The sequence below is a fragment of the Lonchura striata genome, chromosome 21 (assembly GCF_050655825.1).
Source record: "Lonchura striata isolate lonStrDom1 chromosome 21, ASM5065582v1, whole genome shotgun sequence".
Classification (NCBI taxonomy): Eukaryota; Metazoa; Chordata; class Aves; order Passeriformes; family Estrildidae; genus Lonchura; species Lonchura striata.
In genome coordinates this window covers 4,412,395-4,435,626 of record NC_140723.1, presented here as the reverse complement: position 1 = coordinate 4,435,626, position 23,232 = coordinate 4,412,395, and the positions used below count along the sequence as shown (strand labels likewise).

At 40.4% G+C, this 23,232-nt stretch overlaps 1 protein-coding gene across 7 annotated transcripts; it reads right to left on the bottom strand.

Annotated features, from left to right (window-relative positions):
* Positions 1-1,214: 1,214 nt before the first annotated feature.
* On the bottom strand, positions 1,215-22,822 carry PER3 (period circadian regulator 3). Of its 7 annotated transcripts, none has more exons than XM_021534228.3 (21): positions 22,617-22,822; positions 21,400-21,551; positions 20,734-20,849; positions 19,695-19,896; positions 18,641-18,689; positions 16,786-16,928; positions 16,346-16,424; positions 15,655-15,761; positions 15,253-15,409; positions 14,268-14,373; positions 13,737-13,862; positions 13,089-13,215; positions 12,639-12,780; positions 11,903-12,030; positions 11,271-11,474; positions 10,410-10,661; positions 9,172-9,908; positions 7,906-8,071; positions 7,167-7,347; positions 6,428-6,578; positions 1,215-5,082 (listed from the first exon to the last, which is right to left on the bottom strand). In XM_021534228.3, the coding sequence occupies exons 1-21, from the start codon at positions 22,805-22,807 to the stop codon at positions 4,981-4,983; spliced, it is 3,618 nt and encodes a 1,205-aa protein (XP_021389903.1). In that variant the 5' UTR covers positions 22,808-22,822; the 3' UTR covers positions 1,215-4,980. The 7 variants fall into 7 exon arrangements, 5 of the variants coding, with proteins under 5 accessions (XP_021389903.1, XP_021389904.1, XP_085415019.1 ...); XM_021534229.3 differs by having other exon boundaries at positions 7,167-7,344; XM_085558893.1 differs by having other exon boundaries at positions 10,410-10,658.
* Between the last annotated feature and the right edge of the window lie 410 nt (positions 22,823-23,232).

The window sequence follows — 23,232 nt, the reverse complement described above, 5'->3', positions numbered from 1 at the left end:
GTGGAGCCAGCAGTATTCTGAGCCCAGGACAGGGGTAGCAGAGGGCAAACAGGAGCTGCAGCTGGGAGCCAAGCAGGCAGAACTCACAGCAGCAGGGTGTGATGGATACCCTGACAGGATCAGGCTGCTGGGAAGCAAATCCACTACAGCAAATACAGCCCATTACTTCTGAGAATGGGATGATTAAGCATCACAGGTCCAATTTCTCACCACCTGCCAAAAATACAGCAGTACATCATGCAGCTCACTTCTGACATCCACACAAATGTGTAACTGCAGGTTTTCAGCTGTGAGCCAGAACTTGAGCTGGCAGGAGGATGACTGCTATTGACAAAGCAGAAATGTGGCTAGGCTGAAAGAGCCTAGATCTCTGAATAAAAACACAGATCCACCCTGAACATTTTTCATTTCACAAGCCCATTCATTTATCCTAATTTTTTTTTGGAATAGACAGATAATTTGACTCACATTTTTAAGAGTGCTTAAAATACCAAGTGACCCTTTAAAAAAAAATCAATAAACCCTCAGCAATGATACATCTAATGTTACTTTCAAGATGCCTGTATTTCAAGGCACTGTATCACTTACCTTATCAGAAGCAGTTCAGTTACCTACTCATCTAAAATTACTTCTTTTCCAATTCAGTGTGATGTTACTTTTGTGCTGTACCTTGGACTCCCTGCAGTGATTCTGCCTTTCTCCTGCAGGCTTCTTTAAGCACTATCAATCACATCTCTGTTAAGTCCCTTAAAGCAGAAAAAGATTAACAAATTGTTGCTCTGAAATTTGTTAAGAACTTCCTTGCTCTATGAGACATACTAACAAATTAAACTTATGAATTCTTCCTCTAGAACAAAAAATTTTTAGAGAAGTCATCACAGACAGAAGCTTTAAGTCCTGCATGCCAAACTCCAGCAGTTTAAAAATACAAATATAATATTTCACACACAAAAAATGTTTGCCCTTGTGGGATACAGTGAGAAAAGAAAGAGCATATCCTGGAGGTGGCAAGGTGGAGTGTGACAAAAAACCAAACAACCACAAGACCCCTCAACAAAACAGCTTAAATAATCACAACATGGCTATTTTAATTGTACCCATGACCCCATGGACATTGTACTCCAGCCCATGTACAAGTAAAAAAGGTATTGAGGGTTCTGCTAAAAGTATATTTTCTACATTACCAGCAATAAAATAAACACACATTTGAACAGTTCTTTGCAGCATATTTTTCAGTTTTATTTATAAAATCAGATGCTCCTTTAAAGTGTACAGTTAAAATCACAACTGTAAATTCAACCACAGCTGAATATTGTTTCAATAAAATACTCCTACCAACTGATGTAAAAATTCATTCATTTGTGATTCAAAACTCGATTCAGCTGGAAGATAAATTTACCAATACATTACTCATTCAGCAAGTATTTACCACACTGTAAAAATACAAGAGGGTCCCTTCTGTTCATAGCAATGCCATGAAAATATCTGCACAACAGTTCATCTTTTAAAAACATAATTCTACATTTATGAATACAACAACAACAACAAAAAAATTGCCAGCGAAATCCTCTGAGGGTTTCCAAACTGCTGACACCCCCACAGGGGGTAGTAACTGCATCAGTGCTGTACTAGCATGTCTTCCCTCTGACCACTAAAAAAGTGATTTTCCAAGCAGCTCTAAACTGTCTGCAACATTTTGCCAGGCAAAACAAAGCCACAGAAACAAACCAGCAGGTGCAAATCCAGCTGCAACACTCACTCCATTGGCCTTTCTGATCAGAACTGCATCTTGCTGTGATCACTCCAGCACACTACAGAGGCTGAAAGATTAGTACAAGCTGAAGTAAAAACTGCCAGTTCCTGAAAACTTATGGAAATGAGGTCAAAGGCTTGATAAGGCATTTCATTGCAAGATGAAGTTGTGGTTCTAGCAGGGTAAAGAGTACTTTGGGAAAGTTTGGGGTTTTTCTTTCTTGTAGGGGGATAAAACCTGCTGATTTTGCAGCCAAGACTGTTTGATTTTTGGGCAAATAATTGTCTCATCATCACACAGGGTACCAATTCATCTGTTTACTCCTCTTACATTATTCTCCTACACCATAATTTTTTCCATAACCCAGGAAATGTGTAGCCCCAGAGAAGGGATGCTGCATCTAAGATTTAGCCAGGATTACAAACTTGGAATTCAAACTCCTAGGCACATGAATTTTCATTATATACGGCCAGAGGCTCTATGGTATTCACAGCAATTCAAAAATGGTCTGGGCTGTTGTTCAGTGGTTCTACTGGGCACAAATTCACAGCAGTGGTGGGGACAAGAAGGGTTAACATCTTCAAACAAGAAACACAGGTAATATGATCAGGTTTCCACATACAGAATCTTGATCACCTGTAGCAAAGACAGCAAGTGAAGACTCCCAGATTTTACTCCTGAGCTTGGAACAGACTGTGGGTATGCACCTTTGTGTCTCTGCCTCTTTTTATGCAGCTGGGATAATAATGGTCATCTTTTTGACATGTTCATGGACCTATAGATCAAAAGCATTATTCAAGTGTTAGGTACATATTGCCATTCTCCTGAACTAAGTCTTACTGTTTTACAAAAGAAATTACATGTCTACCTGATAAGACATTGCAAATCAGCTCATTTTCTTACTTGGGAAATAAACAAAACTTTCAAACTCAGGAAATAAAAATAATGTACACAAAAGAGTCTACTGTTTTCATAACATTCCTTCTGGCTTAGGGTTCCAAGCTATTTTGAAAGAGACAGCTGTCCTTACCCAAAATATTAAATTTAATCTATTTCACTAAATCTCAGAATGCATTGAAGCAATCATTTTAAGCACAGCTAAGTAGAATGGATTCTAGTGAATAAGTCTAATTTGACAGATAAGTTAATTAAGAAGCTTCCCAATCAAGAAAGAACCTTTACACAAAGTATCTGATTACATGTTTTAGAGCAAATATTTCAGGCAGTGTGCTTATAAAGCAGAATACCATGTTTGGAAAATGCTGTAAAAAGACTAGGAAAGGTGTAAGATATTGCCCACATCTTCCTACTTGAATACACGACCTGCTACATGTAAACACCTACTGAAGTCTCTTATTTTAAGAGGTGTTTGAAGTTTGAACACAAACAGTACTGAGGATGTGTGGATCTCTGCTGATTTACAACACAAGGAAAAAAACCAAGTTCAAGCTGAAAAAACTGAAAGACAAAGAAATGTAGCTGAAGAATAAATAGAAACCAACAGGTATAAACAGAACAGGCAAAAACACAGAAAAAATCCTCAAACCCATAAAAAGAATGCTGCCTGAGTCAAATTAGCCTTGAAAACTCAAAATTCTGTAAAAATAACTTTCCTTAAAATAAACTTTAACAATAAAGATTGCCACTGGATTGACTTTTACAAGTAAAGAAACCTTTAGATAAATATAGTTTTCCTTCAATGACCTGCAGATCACAGTATCTTACTTGAAGCTTACCAGTAACTGAAACTAGAGAAATGAAAATATTTCACACAGCAGCAAAAAGATTACACAGAACAAAAGGGTAAATAATGTGTTACATTCTAAAACTCTTTGCTGAGAAAGCTAAGGTGATTAATAACATCACAAGGAAAATCTGATTACATCCAGCTTTTGATAAACAGAGGGGAAATCAGACAAAATTTACCAGGTTTTTAGCCAAGCATGTCCTGTTTGAAGAGCACTTTGAGACATTAATAAAAACAAGTCCTTTTACATACTGAACTACAAACTCCTTTTTCATCCATGGATTTCAACAGCCAGAGACTCCATTACAATGAAAGAGGTTAAATTTTATGCAGGAAGTCAACAGTGCTAATAAATAATGAATATGTGGTTTGATGCTTAAGTTTAGCTCCACAACATGTGAGTTTTGAAAGTAGAAGAAATTAAATTAATTCTTTTTGGTTTTGGCATCACCACAAAAAAAAAAAACAAATCAGAGAAACTGCTTACATAATTTCCTATTTGTTATGTCTGGATTCAACTTCTCTAATCACTCAACAAAGAGAACATTAAGATACAAACTCACCTTCCCAAGCACTACCAAGGTTAAGATAAAAGATTGTATGTAACTACTTCAATTGATAACTACTTGCCTTGACAGAGAAAATTTTCCATGGGTCTGTTTTTAAAAAGCAGAGCCTGTGGACTGATACTTTTGGGTTGGTTGGGTATTTTTAATTGCTGTATGTAATTTCATGTCTGGTGTATTTGCAAACCAGTTATCCTTAATTATATATCTTCCTTGATAAACACACTTCAAAAGCTAAATGACTCCAAAACACACATCACAAAGAACATAGGGAATAATTAGTTTTTTTCACTTCTGTTTACTTCTTTTCAATGGGCACAAGCTGGCAAAAGCCATTTGATGTAGAATAACCCAGCCAGTTTCAGATGCTCTTTAAAAAGCCTACTGGATTCTCAAACCAGCTACAGCAATTTCAGAGCCTCAGAATATTTGGATCTTTAGTTTAGACCTTTAAATATTGAACAAAAATGAAGAGTACTGTAGCTTGGCTTCAATACATCCACCTTACTTGAAGAGTAAACATGTTCTGATTAGCAGGTTCATCACCACAGGTTCTTAAACACTGCATCTTCTCACACTTACTTGCTAACTTCAAAAGAAAAACCCAACCAAAAAAAAAAATCTTTGTATTTTGCTCATCATTGAGCAGTTAAAGGTTACAAACATAACCCATTCTGTGTCAAGTCTGCGAGGTCAGAAGGTGAAACAGCCTCCCACTGAAAGATTGTCTTCAGAGTCATGCCAGGAGTGGAGGGGCAGTGGAGGAAGATGGAGTTTCATGTGTGACTGCTCATGTTGGTAAGGGATGGCCATGGAGACTCGCTGCTGGTATGGAGCAAAGGCAGAGGGAAAAGCCAGAGGGAAGAGGGTGGGAATGACACCAAGCAGTTGCACTGACACAGGTGCTGATGTCCTCAGCGTGGCAGGACTGGAGGTGGCTCTCCCTTGTTCTCCGTGCTGTCAGCAGCCACTGCAGCCTCACAACTTGCTTCCCTGCTGTCACACGTAACACAGCCCTTTGTAAAGGAGCAAGAAATAGCAGTTTAAATTCTCTTTAGGAGTATATTTCAAAGGGTCAAGTCCTATGGAATGATACATTGCAATCTCTTGAAACCTCTCAAGAGGTTTGAGAGGGGTGAGACCTCCCTAAAAGCAGAGATTAATTATACAGGTATCTTGCAGATACTTGCACCTGCCATTTAACTTGCCTCAGAGATCAGTTAATTTGGTTAGTGCAACATACAGTTCTACCTTTGAGATAAAAAGGCATGTGACTTACTTGAATTTGAAGACCTTATAGTTCAGCTTTATAAACAAGCTCCTTATTGAATATTTGGACTGCAACAACACTCAGAAACAACTGAAGTGCCTGAGTGCATTGATATTTTTCTTGTTCTTGAGAAATGGTACAATATTGAAACAAGGTCTCCAAACAGAAGTCTTGTATTTCTTGCTACTGTCTAAAGCCTGATTGTATTTGCAAAATCACAATCTGCACTGGAAGACACAACTTTCTGCTTAGGAAAAGTTTCAGGACCTTAGAAAATAGTGATATTTGCATACCAATACATTTCCTAACATTTGAGATTATAAACAGTCAACAGAATTTTCTACATGATCACTGGACATAATTTTGCTATCTGAATCAAACACAGTGTTCTTAACCACAACAGGACACATGTTATCAATGAAGTATTAGAAAAACAGACTAGTTTTCTGCTCTTGTTCCAAGGACATACATGTCTCAGTTTTTATTCTCTAAGAATAAATACCACATCTCAGAATGGCACACTTCACAACCCCAGCCCAACATGCAGTGCTAAAACAGACAATAAATTTTTCTGGTGCACCAGTACACAAATGCAGCCTTAAAATTTTCTATACAACTCAACACTGAAGCTCTAGGTCTTTGTGGGACTAGATCTGTCTTATCATTCTCCATAGCACCTGGGAGCCCTTTAAACTGATGAGGGCATTCTCTAACATACATCAGTGCAAACCAGAAGCAGCTCAGCAGAGTGCCCAAGAGTTATACCAGCTCAAATAATGAAGTATAAGATTGAATGAATGAGTACACATACAAAAAACTGGCTATTTTTGTGTTTCTTACAATATACCTGACCCTCCCCTGTGACTGAACATTTTTCAGCTTCCTGAACACACATGATCTAGTTTTTACTGATATCCCAGCATTACATGCTATTCAATTATAGCAATAATTTCATAAGAAAAAGAGCAAAGAACTTAATACCAAGAGAAAAAAACAACTCTAAATGCCTTACATGAGATCATGACACCCACAAGCCAGCACTGTAAGATGGCCAAGGCAGGGGTGACCTGTAGCTCCTTTCCCACCGTTACCTGGGTGCTGATTTGCAGGGGGACAGTCTGGGTCCGGATCCATGAGTGCACCTCTGCAAGCTCCTTCTTCTGCCCATCTGTAAACCAAGGCTGCTGCTTCTGCATGACTGCCAGCTTCTCCAGATCCTGCTTTAGAACCTCCTCTTTGATTCTGCAGGGAAGAGACACCTGTGAGCACAGCTGTACTACACAAGCAAGGCACAATCTATGGCAGAAGCCTAGACAGCATCAGCTGTTGAGAGGGAACTGTACTTCATACCGTATTTGCTTTGTAAGGCTGCTTTCAACACTGGGTTAACAGTCTGGGGTTTGTTTGCTGTTGGTTTTGCTGGAAATTTTTTATTGCTTGTTGTGGATTTTTTTTTTGTTTTATGGCTTTATGTAGTGCTTTTTAGAATATGGAATCCAATCATAAATTTTATATACATATATAAACTATTCACAAGCAACTTGCAAATAAGCTGTAGTTTTACCTCTTTATGCATTCAAAGTACAGAACAATAACCAATCCCATTACTTCAGCAAAAAGGGTTACATGTTACCTTATTTTAATAGATGGTGGAATGGGAAAAAAGTAGACAAAAGTAAGTAAATAACCAGGCCTAAACTGCACAAAAATAATCTCAAGACACCTTCTTGAAGTTGCATTGATATGTGTGCTGTTTCCACATATCCATTAATCCTATAGTTCCATGCACAAGTGCAATCTATATGTCAGAAATTATTGATGTTTTCCAACCTGTTTGGCATTTGGTAATTCATTAGAGATCTCTCAGGTATGTGATCCATCATCACCCAGGCTGACTCATGTTTCGATTTATAAGCTGTCCCTTTTTCTTCTGCTTCCCGATTCTCCTCTTCTTTGGAAGCTTCAGAAGAATAATTACTGGCAAAATACTTGCTGCTTTTCCCACTACCTGCTGAGAATGACCATGGAAGGAAAAAGAAAAAAAGCAGATGCCTGGAAAATCCCAGTAATTCAGCACAAAAAGTACACCACTCCCAGTGTATTCCTGCAAGTTAGTTCTGTAATACAAACACAGGTATTCCCAGATGATTGCTCTAGCAATTACTACCTATCGAGAATTCAAATATAAAGTGCATTGTCTCATGTTATTAAAGATCTCCAAAGCTCTATTCACTTTACTCAAAATTAATTGGCTCAACTTCTCTGCTTCTGAGAGGTCCTGCTATAGTTAGATTCACCTTTTGTCAAGTAAGATGTAAAGCAGTATCTAAGAGAAAAGTGATAATGAGAAAAATGAAGAGGGACTTCTAGATTAAAGGAATAGCTTCTTAGAGTCATATTTCCAACTACAGTGACTGAAACACACTTGCTTCAAACACTGAAAGCTGGTGAAAAGTAAAGGCCACAGATCTTCTTGCATGGATTTCCCATCCCCACTACAGTATCCTGCTATTAATTATATGTCAGCAAGCCATCTAGCACTAAATACCTAAATCTTGGGCCTCCCTACCTGTGCCGTGACCAGAAGTCTCGTTGAAGCTAGAGCCTAAAGAAGCAGATAAAGCTGATCCACTGCCTGATGCTGCTGAGCCTGAACCCAACTGAGAGTCCTCGTACAACGAGCGGTCAGGAAATTCAAGAGCAGCACTGTTACCACTATCTTCTGGATCATTATCCTGGAGACAAAAGCAGATCCAACACATCCACAGAAGTTACATTGAAGTATGCAAAAGGAAATTGATGCAGTTACTGCATTTGTCACATGTTGACCAAGTTCTCATATCAATTCAACAGGTTTGGAGGTTTTAGCTCTGAAAATGAGTGGCAGTTTAGAACTCAGGATAACACTCTTCATGGGTGAAAATCAACAAGCATCTGAACTCTAGTTTACTGGTTTCTCTGTAGATCCTTCCCCAATTTGTCAGGATATTTTATGGCTGTATAAAGTTACCAATTTCTGCTGACAAGAGAGGAGTTAGTTCCCTTCACATCCTGTTAGATGGCATGAAGCAGCCATACACATCAAGCAAAGGTGCACTTCAGGGAAAATAAGAGTCTTCCCCTGATTCACTATGCGAAGCAACGGCTTCAGCAGCTCCAGGTACACCAGCTCCCCTTTCAGGACCCTACCCTGCAGTTTCAGCTGATCCAGCCTTTCCAGCCCAATCTGGATTCAGGAGGCAACATTTTTTTCCTTGCCTTCAGAGCTCAGATTCCTGCCTCTGAGTTTACCGCGGAAGTTGGAGAGGCCTTTTCTATGCCCATGTATGGAAACCGACCCACACGGATCCCTGTTCTTCTTTCATTAGCTGCATCCCTGGGAGACAGAGGGAGTAATTAGAAGAGTATCTTCCCTTTGTTTTGGTTCTCCACAGAGACTGTGGGACTGGGTGAAAAAGGATGCAAATTGCGCAGCACTAACCGAGTTCCACATGCATAAAAGCCCCAAACCCCAAATTCTAGCTGACAGTTCAATTGAAAAGGCTGCTGCCAGCATTCTGAGCAGAAGCAGCTTGTGGCAGCCTAGGCCAGAACTCACATTTATGTCATTTACTAAGTGCCCACACTGTACTGGTACAAGTTCCCATAAGCACAAGTATGAACTGCTTTCTCCACCTCCTGTGCTATTTGTGACCTGCAGCCTACATAGCACAGCCAAGAGAAAAAGCAGCTAACAAAGTCTGTGTCCCTGACACACAGATTATCACCACCAGTTTGGTGACAGAACACTGTGAAAGTCAGTTTCTCCTCTACACCAAAAACCTTTGTTACTTACGTGTTTATCTTCTGCATGTGGCTTAACATCAGCACTAATGGAAAGCTCCATAGGTTTTGGCAGCTCTTCTTGAAGCAAATTCAGCTGAAGTGGGGAGCTGCTCCTTGAGCTGCTCAGCAGCAGAGCCTGGTCACATTGGCCCTCTTGCTGGTCCTCCAGAGATGATTGAGGAGAGGCTGGAAAGGGCTGATCCACAGAGGGTGGTGCTACTGGTGATGGAGCACAAGGAGGGGGTGCTGGAGGTAGTGTGGTGCATGGATATGAAGAGGGGGGATAAACACACTGAGGGCTAGGGAGAAAGACATGTTGAGGCATCTGAGCATACATGGGGAAACCCTGAAAAAATACAGCCATAAATGTGCCTATGCTTGGGGGATAAAAGACTGGGTATGACTGTGTTCCACAGCATGGCTGTGATGAGGACATGGACTGAGGTTGTAATGAGCGAAGGGCAAGCTGCTCTCCTCCAGAAGAGGTTGGAAAAGTAGACACTGGATTTGAATAGACAGGAAATCCCACAGGAGGATGGACATTCAGACTGGAGGACCTCAGATAGGACACTTCTGAAGGAGAGAACAACTGTTTCTGATTTCTTTTCTTCTCACATGGAAGACTATTTCTATTTTTACTAGAAGTGTGGCTGTCTAAGCACTGTCTCTGAGGTTTCTGGCGCTTGAATTTTCCATGTCTTCCTTTTTTACAGCTAGCTGGGCTCATCTGCTTCGAAGGGGAATCACCTGAGGAAGAAAAATAAACATATTCACTGAAATGACAGAACCAGGGAAAAATAAAGATAAAAATAACCCACTGAGATAAATAAGTGTGGCTTTGTCAGAGAGCTGACTTTTCTCTGGATAATTCTTCCATAAACCAGTGATGGATTTGCTGACATATCTACAATATTTTTCTTCATGTCATCAGTTTTCTTATTGATCACTTTGGCTTATCCCAATCAGATCTTTTACATTTTTTCAAGGGGAGGCAACAAACTACCTAGGATTTGCAGGCTTTATTGCAATAACTATCTGCTTTGTGAAGAGTCTAAGATAACAAGATCCAAGACTGAGCAGACCTACGTGGGCAATGCTGCTGTCAAATCTTGGCAATCCAAAGGAAGCACTGTGTAAGCAGCCACAGTAAGACACTCACTAAATTATACAAAGGAGAACCAGACTTCATGGCCAGGTTGGTCTTGTAAATCATTTAACAAGTCTTTATTTCTCAAAGCTGCTGCCTACCTTGGCCACAGGAATGTCTGTTGTTACTTCCACTTCCCTGTTGAAGGTAAGTCCTAAATGGAGAGAGCAAGACCCTCTGTCGGAACTTGTCAACATAGTTCTGCTCCTCCTTTTGAGTGTGGGCTGACAATGTCTCTTTTGTTAGCCCAACTGGCTTTAGGTCCTCAGGCAGCACTGTGAGACTCTGAGCATTCACAGGAGGCGGCTCAATCTGCTCACTTCCAACAGCAGCATCCTCCATTGTAGTCACTTCTTTGAAGAGGGAAGAAAACAAATCACTCTTTGCTCTGCCCTTCTGGTGTCAACTACCACAAAACCCAGAGTATTAAACAGAAAACAACCTCATCTGAGCTATTGAGCAGAAGCATGGGGAGAAAACACCCTTTCAACTCAACTAATATCAACTGAGCAAATTATTTTACATGGTCTGGAAAACTTCAAATTGACTTTGAAGTTAGAGACACTTCTTTCCTCATATTTTCTTAGTACAACAGCAGCTACATACTCTTCTTTTTTTTTTTTTTTTTTTGCCTCTTTCTGCATTAAAATGAAGTAATATTGGCCCCATAATAATTTTTATTTGAATCCTCAATTACCAAAAGTACATTGTTGTGTTTCTGGCATATGCAATGAAGTTCAAGGGGAAAGGAAACAATGTAGTCTGTTAAAACTATTTTACTAAAGTACCCTCAAAACTTCCAGGCTCAAGTTTTTATTCACAACACCCTGAGAAGTAGTATTTCAGGATTCACATTCACTGCAGACGTACCTTAAATGAACAAAACTCTCACCGTGTACTTCAGGCTGGAAACATTGTGTAAATTGAAATATCAGTCAGCGTTTTGTGAGTGTGAACAGTACCTGATTCAGGGTGTGGGACATGCACTATAGTGCTGCTGTAGCTGCACTGGCTGGTGACAGATATGACACTTGGAGCCTTGTTGGACAGGGTCAGGTCTGCCAGAGGAGCTCCCACCATGCCTGCAGTTGTCTGGTCTTTCAGCGTCTCTTCCAGACCAGCAGATATTGGCGTGTGGGACTCAACTGCTGACAGCATAGTAGTATCTATTGGCAAATGACAAAGTTTCTACATGGAATTCCGTTCAAAGCTCCCAGTTCATCAAGTCTCACTGGTTCAGAAATAACCAGTAACTATGCAGGATATTAAATAAGACAGTCTTATATACCAAAAAAAAGTATTTATATGCCAGTGCAATGTCAGCACATACTAAATGTGGCATAAAATGAGTGAGCAACAGAAGGTTCATTTAACAACAACAGACAAGAGTTCCTTTGACGCATTCAAAGACTTAACATTTCAGCTTACATTTAACTGGAAGATCTAGGAAATTTAGGCAAATATTTACTAAAATATTGTTAGCAACACAACAGTTTGAAAAGTGGACAAACTCTGGAACACACAAAAGTGACACAAAGAAAACCCAAATCAGTTTTTGTGGTTCTAATATGATTGTCAGTACACTTTGTGTTACCTTCCAATGCCCTGACTTCCTGCTGACTTTGCTGGACTTGTTTGTCATCTTCTGAAGATGACGATGATGTATTTGCAGAAGATTTACATTTCCTTTTCAATGCTGGAATACTGCAGCTCTCTAGATATCTGAAATGAAAGCATATCACAGGAAGCTCTCTCTACTTTGGGGGATGTTTTTCTCCATTTGGAGAGACAAACATTTGAACAATCCAAACTGGAGATCCAGAGGTTGTTAACTAGTATTTTAAATTCACTGCAGGGAGTTCTGGACTCGTATCTGCTTTCCAGGGAGTATTTTAAATAAAATCTATCACTCTTTGAGAAAAAAAAAAAAAAGAAAAAAAAAAAGAATTACATTATCCACTGGGTTAAAAAATATTGACATTTTATAAGTTACATCAACTTCCTGTTTTATATGGATGTTCTCACAATGTGTAATGAGAAGACACTGACACACTAGGACCATCAAAATTCACTTAAATTCCTATTGCACCAACAACACATGTAAACAAATAGTTGTAAACAGAATCTTAGGTCCTAAACTTTTCATTACTGTGTAATTCACATTGGGTAATCGATCCCAATGCTCAGAGAGGCAGAAAACTTTACAAACAATCCCAAATTTATCTCATAGCTCAAACACCAGTTTAAGGCTAATGCAAACTGTTTGGATATTTATTTTCCACCAATTCATCTTAAACTTGTATCACTAAAATGGTTTCATAGTTTATTACCTGATGATACTATCAACACAATTGATCTGCTGATAGGAAGGAATATGGGGAGTCTTCTTTGGATCATCATAAAATGTGTTGCCTGGTTCTGTGCTATCCCCTCTCAGTGTCTGAAGAAAACAGGAAGCAGGGTGCCTCTTCCCTGGAACAGAGAAAACCTTTAAATATTCCTCTCAAGGGCATCTAGACACTATCCTCGCACATATAAAAAAAAAAAAAAATATATATATATATATATATACACACACACAAGTAACTATATACTGGAATCCACAAGGGAGGGTGGGCAACTTGTTTGTTTGGATTTTAAACAAAACAAACCTCTTCTGATGCCTAGGCCATGCTAAAAAATGCTACCTAAAGTTCAGTGTAACACCAGGTAGCCAAATTCATGGCTACAGATCTACAGGAGTTCATGTTACCTTAAGGATCATAACTACATTAACTTACCTCCCAAAACTTCTGCGCTCACAGCCTGTTCACTTGCATTCTGTGGCTTGCTCCTTGATGCAATGTACAGCTGCTGCCCCAGGTTCTTTATTCTGTTGACATCTGCACAAACTTGTTGCAATGTCATCTTGAGACACACAAAAAATGCAAAGTCAGAACAAAATGAGTACAAAGAGGCCATAGGAGCTGACTTGGGATCTTGTATTCTTCCAATTGGAAGGGAGCAGACTATCAGCCTAAGCCTCGTATCTATTGGTATTTGTAAACTTAATTAATCCAATTATCATGGTTAATTTAAGTAAATTAACTATGATAAAGCTCAAACAGCCTCAGCATTTGAATGTTTGAATACCCATGCTCTTACTTGGCTGTGAGAATGAGCTGATGACTTACTCAGGAGCCTCACAAGGAAATTAGGTATTTGCAATGCTTGTTTTAGGACAGCACTACTTCTAGTCTCTTCTATAGCAGTCAGCAAAATTAAGAGCAAAAACCAAGAGCCAGCATGCTGGCTTAGCTTGAACATGGCTTTATTCTTCCCACTTCAGTAAAATCATGATAGGAAGCACACATGTACACAGTAAATATTTTCATTTTTACAGGTGTATTTTCACTACTCTGCAGGCAGTGACACCTTTACAGACTTACTGGTTCCTGTGTTTCCTCTGCACAGTTCCCATTGGAGTCACTTGAAGATGCTATGCTGATGTAGTGCTCATAAGAGCCACTGCTTCCAAGGCTTCCATAACCACTGGAAACATTGCTGTGAACTGGCTGTATGAGAGAGGGAAAAAAAAAAAAATTTAAATCATCCTCTGAGAGAACAAAATGAAGGAAACATCATACTTTGCAACACAGAACTTCAAATTAACAAAGACAAGAGAAAAGTCAGTATTTGTCTGGCCTCTACCACTTGCTTATGAAGAATTCTTTACCATGCTTCCAACTGTTTCAAGATGCAGATTTACCTCTCAACATAAAGACTTGGCAAAAATGTCAAACAGGTTTTTTTTTGTTTGTTTTGTTTTTTTTTTTTTTTTTTTGGTAATGAGGTGAGCCTCTATCCATTCAGATGTTTTAAAAGACCATCCTGAAAACAGCCCACTAATCAGACTCAAGTTTCTTTAGCCTCCACTAAGAAGGCCAGCCTGTGTTCTGAAATTCTTTTGCCTTCTTTACCTGCAGAAGCAGTTTGTAAATTTGTCCTTGTAATTCTCTTATCTCTTTCTCCACGCTGCTCGTTTCTTTACTTCTTGGGGCAAAGACATCTTCATTCAGAGGGCTTCTGGAGAGAGCCAACAGTATTTCACTGTTCATTTTCATTTGATGAAGAAAAGACTGCTATAAACACTTACAACAGATTCTTAATTGATTCCGATTTTTTTTTTTTTACTGTTCTCCTGAGTCAACACAGAGGAGTGTCATCTGTTCCAACAGCTGCTCTGCTGGGGTAGTGGGGCAGTGCTCTGAGAGCAGGGAAGCTCCAGGGAAGTCAATACACCAGCAGAGACACCAGTTAAGGCTGACAAGCATCAACCCCTCTGTCTCCTTCACTCATAAGGCAAACTCATACCCCATAAAATCTTGTATAAAAGATCACTTGGCAAAGTCAGAAGGCCATTCACAAAAGCCATTTTCTCTAAGAGAAACAAGGTAAAAAGGCAGTCAACCATATTTTCAAATTTATTGAAAACTAAGGAGAAACATCTGAAAAATTAACATTCGATACTAGCTGCATTTTAAAAATACTTTCCCTTGGTAAATGTTTAAGTGCTGTATCAAGTAAATATACCAAAAGAAGGCAAATTACTAGGTTTTTCTGCTAAGCATGAATGAATTTTAGGTAATTATTTGTTAAAGTGATTAATTTTATGCTGCTTTTTAGATTTTGATAATCTAAAACTGGTACTTTGATTTGGACATCAACTATATGCAAAAACTTGCTAAAATAAACAACTGGCTTTGTCTTTTAGTTCAAAACAATTAATGTATTTTCACACCTAATAAACAAGACTAATGCTGTTCTGAAGGAATGATCTGAAGACAGATGTTAGGCTGTTGTCACATCACCAAATGATGTCCCTTGTTCAGTACTTAGACTGTTTTGTTTTGCAGAGTAATCAATGAAAAGCACTTTATTTGATCAATTCCACAAGTGACTTACGTCCGGACTTTGTGTCGGCCAATGATGAACACAACTTTCCTGCTCCAAGGATTCACAAAACTGGACCAGCTGGTGTCCAGTATGACATAATCCCCATTTTGAGTACAAAATCTAATAGGTAAATGTTCAAAAGGGGGCTGGCCAGCAAATTTCAGTACTGGAAGAAAAACATAATCAAGAAACAAGGTTTAGCTTACATTATGACAGTAGTGGAAGCAAAAACACTAATGACTGGGGTTCTTAGAACTTTGGGATTGAATTTACCTTGATCTCAAACTGACTGCATGAGTTAATTAGTTAATTTTTGTCTAGATTTCAGATCAGTCACATGTCAAGCAATATGATAAAGGAATGATAAAGAATCATAAAACTAACAGAAATTCTTCTAAAAGCAGCTCTTACTTTTCCGGTGAATAGTGATCATCAAAGGACGATCTTCTGGGTGCAAATACATCAGTATGGATGTTCCAATTAAATCCTGAGGTAAGTAACCCAACAAAGGCACTGCTCTGAAACCCAAACACATTATCACAGGTTATAATATAATTTTGACTATTTCCATCCTTAACCCTTTGCTGATCAGTGAGGTGCCCATGCACAATCTACAGTGAAATTAACTAAAGCAACAGAACATTTCCCAGCCCATCTCATAATCCTGCACTGTAATATTGACACAAATACCCATGACAAACATTTCTGTGCCTGGAGATTTAACAGATATTCAAATTTGCAGGCAGTTTTGTGCTTGTTTACATGCAAAGGGAAAAAAAATGCATCTTGAAGACAACGGGTCACAGGAACATTGTCAGTAATTATGCTCATTTTCCACTGTTAATGCTACCATAGCTCCGTATTGCACTGGATAAGGAAACTGACTGCAGTTCTGTTTAACGTGTGTTAAACCAACAAAAAAGGTTAGCTCTGTGGAGCGTGAGATATTTTCCGTGAGTGGACTAACACAAAACTGTTTTGTTTACATATTGCAATTGCACAGTTCAACTACTTTACTTGGATTTCCACCAGATGCATCACCAAATTACTTTTTCTACTCTCCATACATACCTCACAGGTCTTAAAAACTCAAATCTCTCACCTGTCATCTATGTCCAGAAAAACACATCCAGGGGTGTGTGTGGTGGTGAATATTCTTTTATCCATAGGAATTCGGGGAGCTAATAGAAACAAAATATGCACTAAGACAGAAAATTTGGGCATTACTGTTGCTCATGATATTTACTGGTTCCTGAACTTTATAATTGTTTGCTGCTTTCAAACCAGTAACTCATAGAAACGTTACATATTTTTAGGTACTACAGACTTCCCTCAAAAATAAAAATAACAAGTAGAGGTCAAATGCTTTGGGGCCTGGCAAAGGCAGCACAGATATTCTGGATTTGCATGCATGCACACACAAGCTGCAACTTACACAGGTGAAACTACCCAAGCACAGGTTCTAAACAAAAGAAGACGACTTTCATACACTGTGTTTTTCTATTGGCTTGGATATTTTTCCACTGGAACCTCCTGACTTGCCTTCATATCCAGAGTGGATTTTCTCAGCCAAAGCTAAGCAGCAGGACTCTGCATCCACATGGACAGAAGTGCACACGTGGACCAAGTATGGGGTGATTCGAAAGGGGTAACAACGTGCTTCTTGTTCTTGATCTTTCCCACCCCTGAGGAAAAGCAAAAGTGATTAACATCATGGTTTCAAGGCTCACATACTGTGTGCCAGGGCTGACAGCCCTGCCCAGAGAAGTTATGCTGAGCACAAACCCAAATAATCAGGTCCTGTGCACACTCCCTTGAGATCCAAGGTCAACACATTCGGCAACACTGACCTCCCTCCTGCTGAAGTCAAGTAGATGTTTTGTCTCCAACACTTGCATTCAGAGACTGTCTAGAAATACTCCTACTCTAATTGTTAAAGACTACCTTCTAATTCTCAGTCCAAGGGTAGTCACAAGAACCATTCATTTGGTTTTGTGCTCTCCTTCAAGCTAAACAATTTTTTTCTGCTTGCTGTTTATTCAACACCATTTTTAGGAAAAAAAAAGTCAAATCTTTGTCTCTCTCAAGGTTAGTTTTCATAGACCTACATAATAAAGACTGCTCCAGACTTGGTGTATTGTTGTTCTTTGACTAGCTTCCATAAGAATTTGTCTTCCTAGAATGCTTTTGAACTGTAGCAGCACACAACATTCTTGATGAAATCTTAACCACAGCTTCGCAACAGCTGTGGCAACAACTGACACTTTCTATCAAGTGCTTTTCCACAAATTGCAATATTGTACCCAGCTCTTACAGAAAGAATTGAGTTACATTTTTGAAGATTACCATTTACACTAAAAGTTACTTTCTTATTGCACATTTAGTTTTGTAAAATTGTTTTGTTTCTAGAGAGAAGCAAGTGAAATGTGTGTCATAAAAACTGCTTCTGACACTTCTGTCTTTGGGAAAACAAAAGATATAAATGGAAATTGGATACAGCAGAAGTCTAACTCATAAAAAACTATCTTACTTAAGCCTAGAGACTACACTTGTGAAAAAATATTTTTACTCATAAAGCCAACATAATCAAAAGATCTGTTACATAAGGGAAATACAGACAGATGTTGCACAAAAATATGGAGAAAAACTTTTGTAAAATGTTTATATGTCCAAGGAACTGTTCCCCCAACCTAACATTGCTATCCTGTCCTGCTATATTCATTTCAGGTGCCCTTACACAATTCAAGAGACAAAGGTGGTTTAAGAGCTAAGGTTGTTGAAACACGTGAATGAATCAACGATAAACTGAAAGATGGAGTGTCTAATCTGCTCAGAAACAAACAGTTCTTACTGAAATCCAGAGATCACCTGAGTCTGGAACAGAACTGCATTGAAGACTGAAAGTCAATCTCAATTTTTCCCTCTTTTAGCTCTAAGATTAGTCAAGGTACTAAGCAACAAACAGCATTCACAGCAGCAGCAAGTCAGGTTTCACAAGCCTCAGGAGCCAGGCTGCACAGTGGGACCTAGGTGAGTTTCTCTTAAGGCTTCTGCTCCAAACTCTCAAGCAAAACACTCTTTGCCTCCACTCTCAAACAGTAAAAGGGGAAGCAGCAATTTTTCACAAGATCATTCTCCTGCATGACTACTTAAGGAAACCAATAGGTCCAAGAGAAAAAGGCATAAACAGTTTTCCTTCTGTCCAGTGCAAGTTTATGCATCACTCTGGGCAAGATGTTCAAAATGTGCTACTGGATGACAATACTAAACACAGAAAGCCCATTTTGTAATGGAGTTTCATGAGCTCACACTGGTCAGCTATAACAACAGAACAGTTTCTGCTAGTACTGTACCCTTGTCAGCCTACACAAAAATAAAACTATAATAATGCACTTACTTGATCCTGCAGAAAAAGGATTTCACCTGGGCATATTCATACGGAGAAGCTAGTAAGATGAACACATTGAAAGTACCAGTTAATATCCTTTAAAAGGTCACACCTATCAGAAGTATGGTAAACTCTGCATTCTCCAGATTTTTTGAGCAAGACTGAAGTCTCACAAACTACTCTTTTAGCTACTGAAATGTCTGTTCAATAGTCTGCTCTCACCTCAAATATTTATCTCTCTTCTCTAGTCCACTCAGAGAAATTGCTGACCTGGAACTAAATTCAGAGGAAATGCAAAGGAAACAAACAAATCAACTAACCAGTCAATGCACTAAAAAAATTTTCTCCAGTGCATCACTGCAAAAGGGAAAGGTGGTATTTCCTGGCTTTATTAGTCAAGTACCAAAAACTATTTACAGACAAGAAAACCACAGCTCCACTGGGGTGCCACTACTGGCATCCAAGTTGTGGAATCCTTGGCATTCAAAACCTCCAGATGTCTCATATCTTTTGATAACAAGGACTTTGGACTTCTCAGAAGTGATGCCAGAACAACCCCATGTCAAGGTGGGCAAAAGACACAGTCTTGGCCTGCAAGCTACGTTTGAACTGCTCACAAATAACACAGCATTCAAAAGTCTCAGTGTAGACACATCCAGCACTACACAGCAAATCGGCTTAAAACTTGGGTTTGATGAGCTGTGCTCACAGCAGGCAGTGACTGGACCATAAAGACAAAGCACCTAAGCAACTGTAAGGTGTAGATTAAACAACTTTAAGCTCACAATCAGACTTACTTCCTTTTCAAAAAGCAGCAGTATTTTGAATTAGTAAGATGATACATGAAACAATGAAATATGTGCCTTTCATTTACCCCAAGTAAGAATTAAGCTGTCAGATTAGTTAGGAATGGTCCCATTGCCACTCGTTTTCAAAGTGGAAAGGAACAAATGAGGCTGATGCATATTGCTAGCACAAGCACCTAAAATGAACTACTACTCTGTCCTCATTCTGCAAAGACAGAAAGACACACAGAGCATTTAGGAGCATTGCCATGTCCCACCTGTTTGATTTTCCATGTTCCAAAGGGGCAAGTGAGACTGATCAGTGTGTGTGTAGAACACACTTACATCCTGAGGGACAAGCAACTCCACAAACCGGGAAGAATCCAACACTTTCTTCTTACAGTTCAGAATAGATGCTGCCTGCTCAGAAATATGCACTATGCGTCCAGACAGCAAAGAAAATACAGCCACAAACGTGTCCTGGAAAACAAACATTAAAGGCAATCATTGCCTGAAACACAGCAGTGATAAGGTAAGGATAAAAAAAGGAAAACCACCCCAAAACAAACCAACCAACCCCAAATCACCACACAACACAACCTTAGGCTGAGGTTCAGAAACCTGTTGGGTAGTGTGTGATCCACTACACTCTCCAGTACTGCAGCATTATACACAAGATTTACAAATGGTAGTAAGACTGCATTAGTCTCAAAACAGATTAAGGCTTGTCTTTGCTCTGCATAACTGGTTATCACTTCATACACTCCACAAATTTCAGGGGAATCATCACCATTCCTCACACAGAAACATTCTGAGAGCTTTCTAATATTTTTTGCATTTTTTCAAGCATTAGCAGTATTTTTGACACATCATCCAGCAGTACTGAATTTAAAAAAACACTTCTTTAAAGTTGTAAAAGTAAAAATCATAACATATATTGCAAAATATCAAAAAAATTTAATGTGGAATACAAAGAGAAACCAAAAGTCCCTCACAACTATGGATCTGATTGGTTTAAAAAACTTTCTGCTGTCTAAAGAGATTACTCTGCTGCAAATGAATTCTTAAAGAGCTATTTGTTGCTTCTGGCCAAAAAAAAAAAAAAAAAAAAAAAAAAAGTATTTCCTCACTCACTATCGTTGGGTACTGACACAGCACAGACAAGAGGTAATCTTGATTTATCTTTAAAAACTTGAAGGTCTGTCTGGTTAAAATTTAAAGACCTTTCAATTTTACGCATCCTATTTCCACAAAAAATGTTAGGACAGTAAATTTAGTGAAATTGAATGAATTCCTTGAGTGTGCCTGAATTCTTACAGTGTTTTTTGGAGTGTGTTCAGATGCAACTGCCACCAACTCTTCTATGCTGTATGTCACCACATCTGCCTGAAACGCTCTTCGGTCATTCAGAGCCTGGAAAAAGTCATTGTTTGCTAATTGGAAAAAAAAAAAACAAAACAGAAAAAGCAAAACAAACACAAGGAAGTCAGTAAGGAGACTACTTTGAAAGTATTTCTTACAGCCCTTGTACTTTTGTCATCTTTTTGGTGAAGTCCAAGGAGAGATGAGAAGGTCTGTGTAGTGACAAAGGGAAAAGGAACACTGATTATACTACTGGAGTAATCTCATTTTGCTACAGAATACAAGCATGGAGAAGCAGTACAGTTTTAGCTACTTAGATCTGTGGGAAAACACAATCTAACCAATAATTTTTCAAAGTGGGATGGGAATACCATTTACTTAATATACATAGAAAGTTACTATTAGGCACCTCTTAGCTATGGGTCTCTGAAGTAAAGAGAGGCAGTAGGGGGTACCTCAACAGAAGGGATAACACGGTTGTTTAACAAAAAAAAACTGGCAACAAAACATAGTGCTTCAGAAACTCAACTCTTTGCAGGATAACTGGAATGCATTCTTTTAATGCTACTTGCTGCCATCTATGCAAATCATGTTGTTCTCCCAGGTTTTCTCCACACGTACCTTGGACCTGCTGGACGCACTGCAAGGCGTAGTTGAGAGCACTGATGGTACTGGGCTTGTTAGAATTCCTTTTCTCTTCAGGCAAACACCTTTTCATTTCTTGGATCATCATCATCATATCTTTGTGTGACTGGCTCCAATTCAGCTGCTCGCTGTAAAACAGAGGTAAAACTCCACCAAGGAATACTGGTATTGATTTTTTTACTACCACCCAATTAAAATTACTCCCTAAATTAACATATTATGAGAATGGCTGCAGAGTCATGTAATATCCAGGAACGTCCTAATGCTCATCCACTGAATTTCCTGTTGTATCTTTCTTACTTCTTTGCAATTGAAGTTTTTCCCCTCTATGTTCCTCCTTCCCAGCTCCAGTACCATGGATGGCAAAGTCACATTGAAACCACCCAGCTTGCTAAGATGCATCGCAACTAAAAATAAGATGATGTTTAGTCTAGATTTTCTAAATAACACAGGTATGAAAATAATTAATAAATGATGATTCTTCATCGATCTAAGGTTTTCTAGCCTTGAAGGCTGTACCTGGTTATAAGCATCTCAGGAGACTGTGAGGTCCTCAAAATACACCTGATGCAAAGATTACAGGCCTCATGACTTCAGTCTTCATCATACTTTTTAGCTGTTGACTTCAACAGCTCCAGAACTCTTAACAGATAAAATCTCCCTCTCCTTACATTTGCTTATTTCACGGACTAAAGAATAAACAGCCAATATCCTCAAATCACAGATTCTAATCCTACAGATGACATATGAACCCCATTTTTTAGTAAAACCTTTCCAGGCGACAGCGTCATTAGTATAGTACTCTTACTATAGAAATCATTACATAAGTGTAAGTATTGCGTGGTAACTTCACATGCCCGTCCAACGCTGCATACATCATAGCTCTTTAACTCTTTTTTTAGATTAAAAAAGCAAATTACTGAATTTCCGAACTCTCACAAAAAAATGCCATTTCAGCAATCTCTGTTTTGGCACAGCGAACCAGCCTTTAGCTGAAGTACACATCCAAGCTACCCGAGGGTCGCTGACGTGCGCGGCTCAGCCGATCCCAAAGGAGGCACAGCTTACGGGAGCAGCTCCACGCTCGGCGCACCCGCCGCGGCCCGTGACCCCCGCCGCCCCGGGCGGCACGGCCCGAGCAGCGCCCCGCTCCCCGCTCCCACCGAGCGCATCCCCGCGCTCCGCCCCGGTACCTGTTGGCTTTTTCGGCGGCCGGGCCGCCGCCGGACTCGGGGCGGTGCAGCTCGGTCCCGCTCCCCGCGCACGCCGCGCACCGAGCGCCCGCAGCCCCCCCGGGCGCCGCCGCCTCCCGCCCGCCGCCGGCCCAGGCGGCCGCGGCCGCGCCTCGCTCCGCGCTGCCGCCTCGCCGCTCGCTCGCGTCCATCGCGGGTCCGCTGAGCGCCACAGCGCGGGGGGCATCGGCTGCCGCGGCCGCTCGGCACGGCCGGACCCTCGGCCTGCGCTGCGGGGAGAGCACGCGCCGCCTCACGGGACGGTGGGAGGAGCGCTGCCCCCGCCCCGCTCCGCGCTTCCACAGCCGCGCGGTCACCGGGGCCGGTTCTGCGCTCCCGCGCCGCTCCCCCCCTCCCGCAGCTCGCAGCCGTCCGGCGCGGCGGCCTCCGCTCGGCCCTCCCGCCCCTGCGAGGCCGCGCCTCTCCCTCCCGCCGACCCCGGGCAGCCCCCGCGGCGGGCCGGGAGCGCCCTGAGGGGCCGCGCCCCCGCCGCGCGCCGTTACGTAACGGCGGCGCACGCGGCGGCGCCGCTCCCACACACCCGCGCCGCGTGCGCCGCGCCCCGCGGACACAGCAG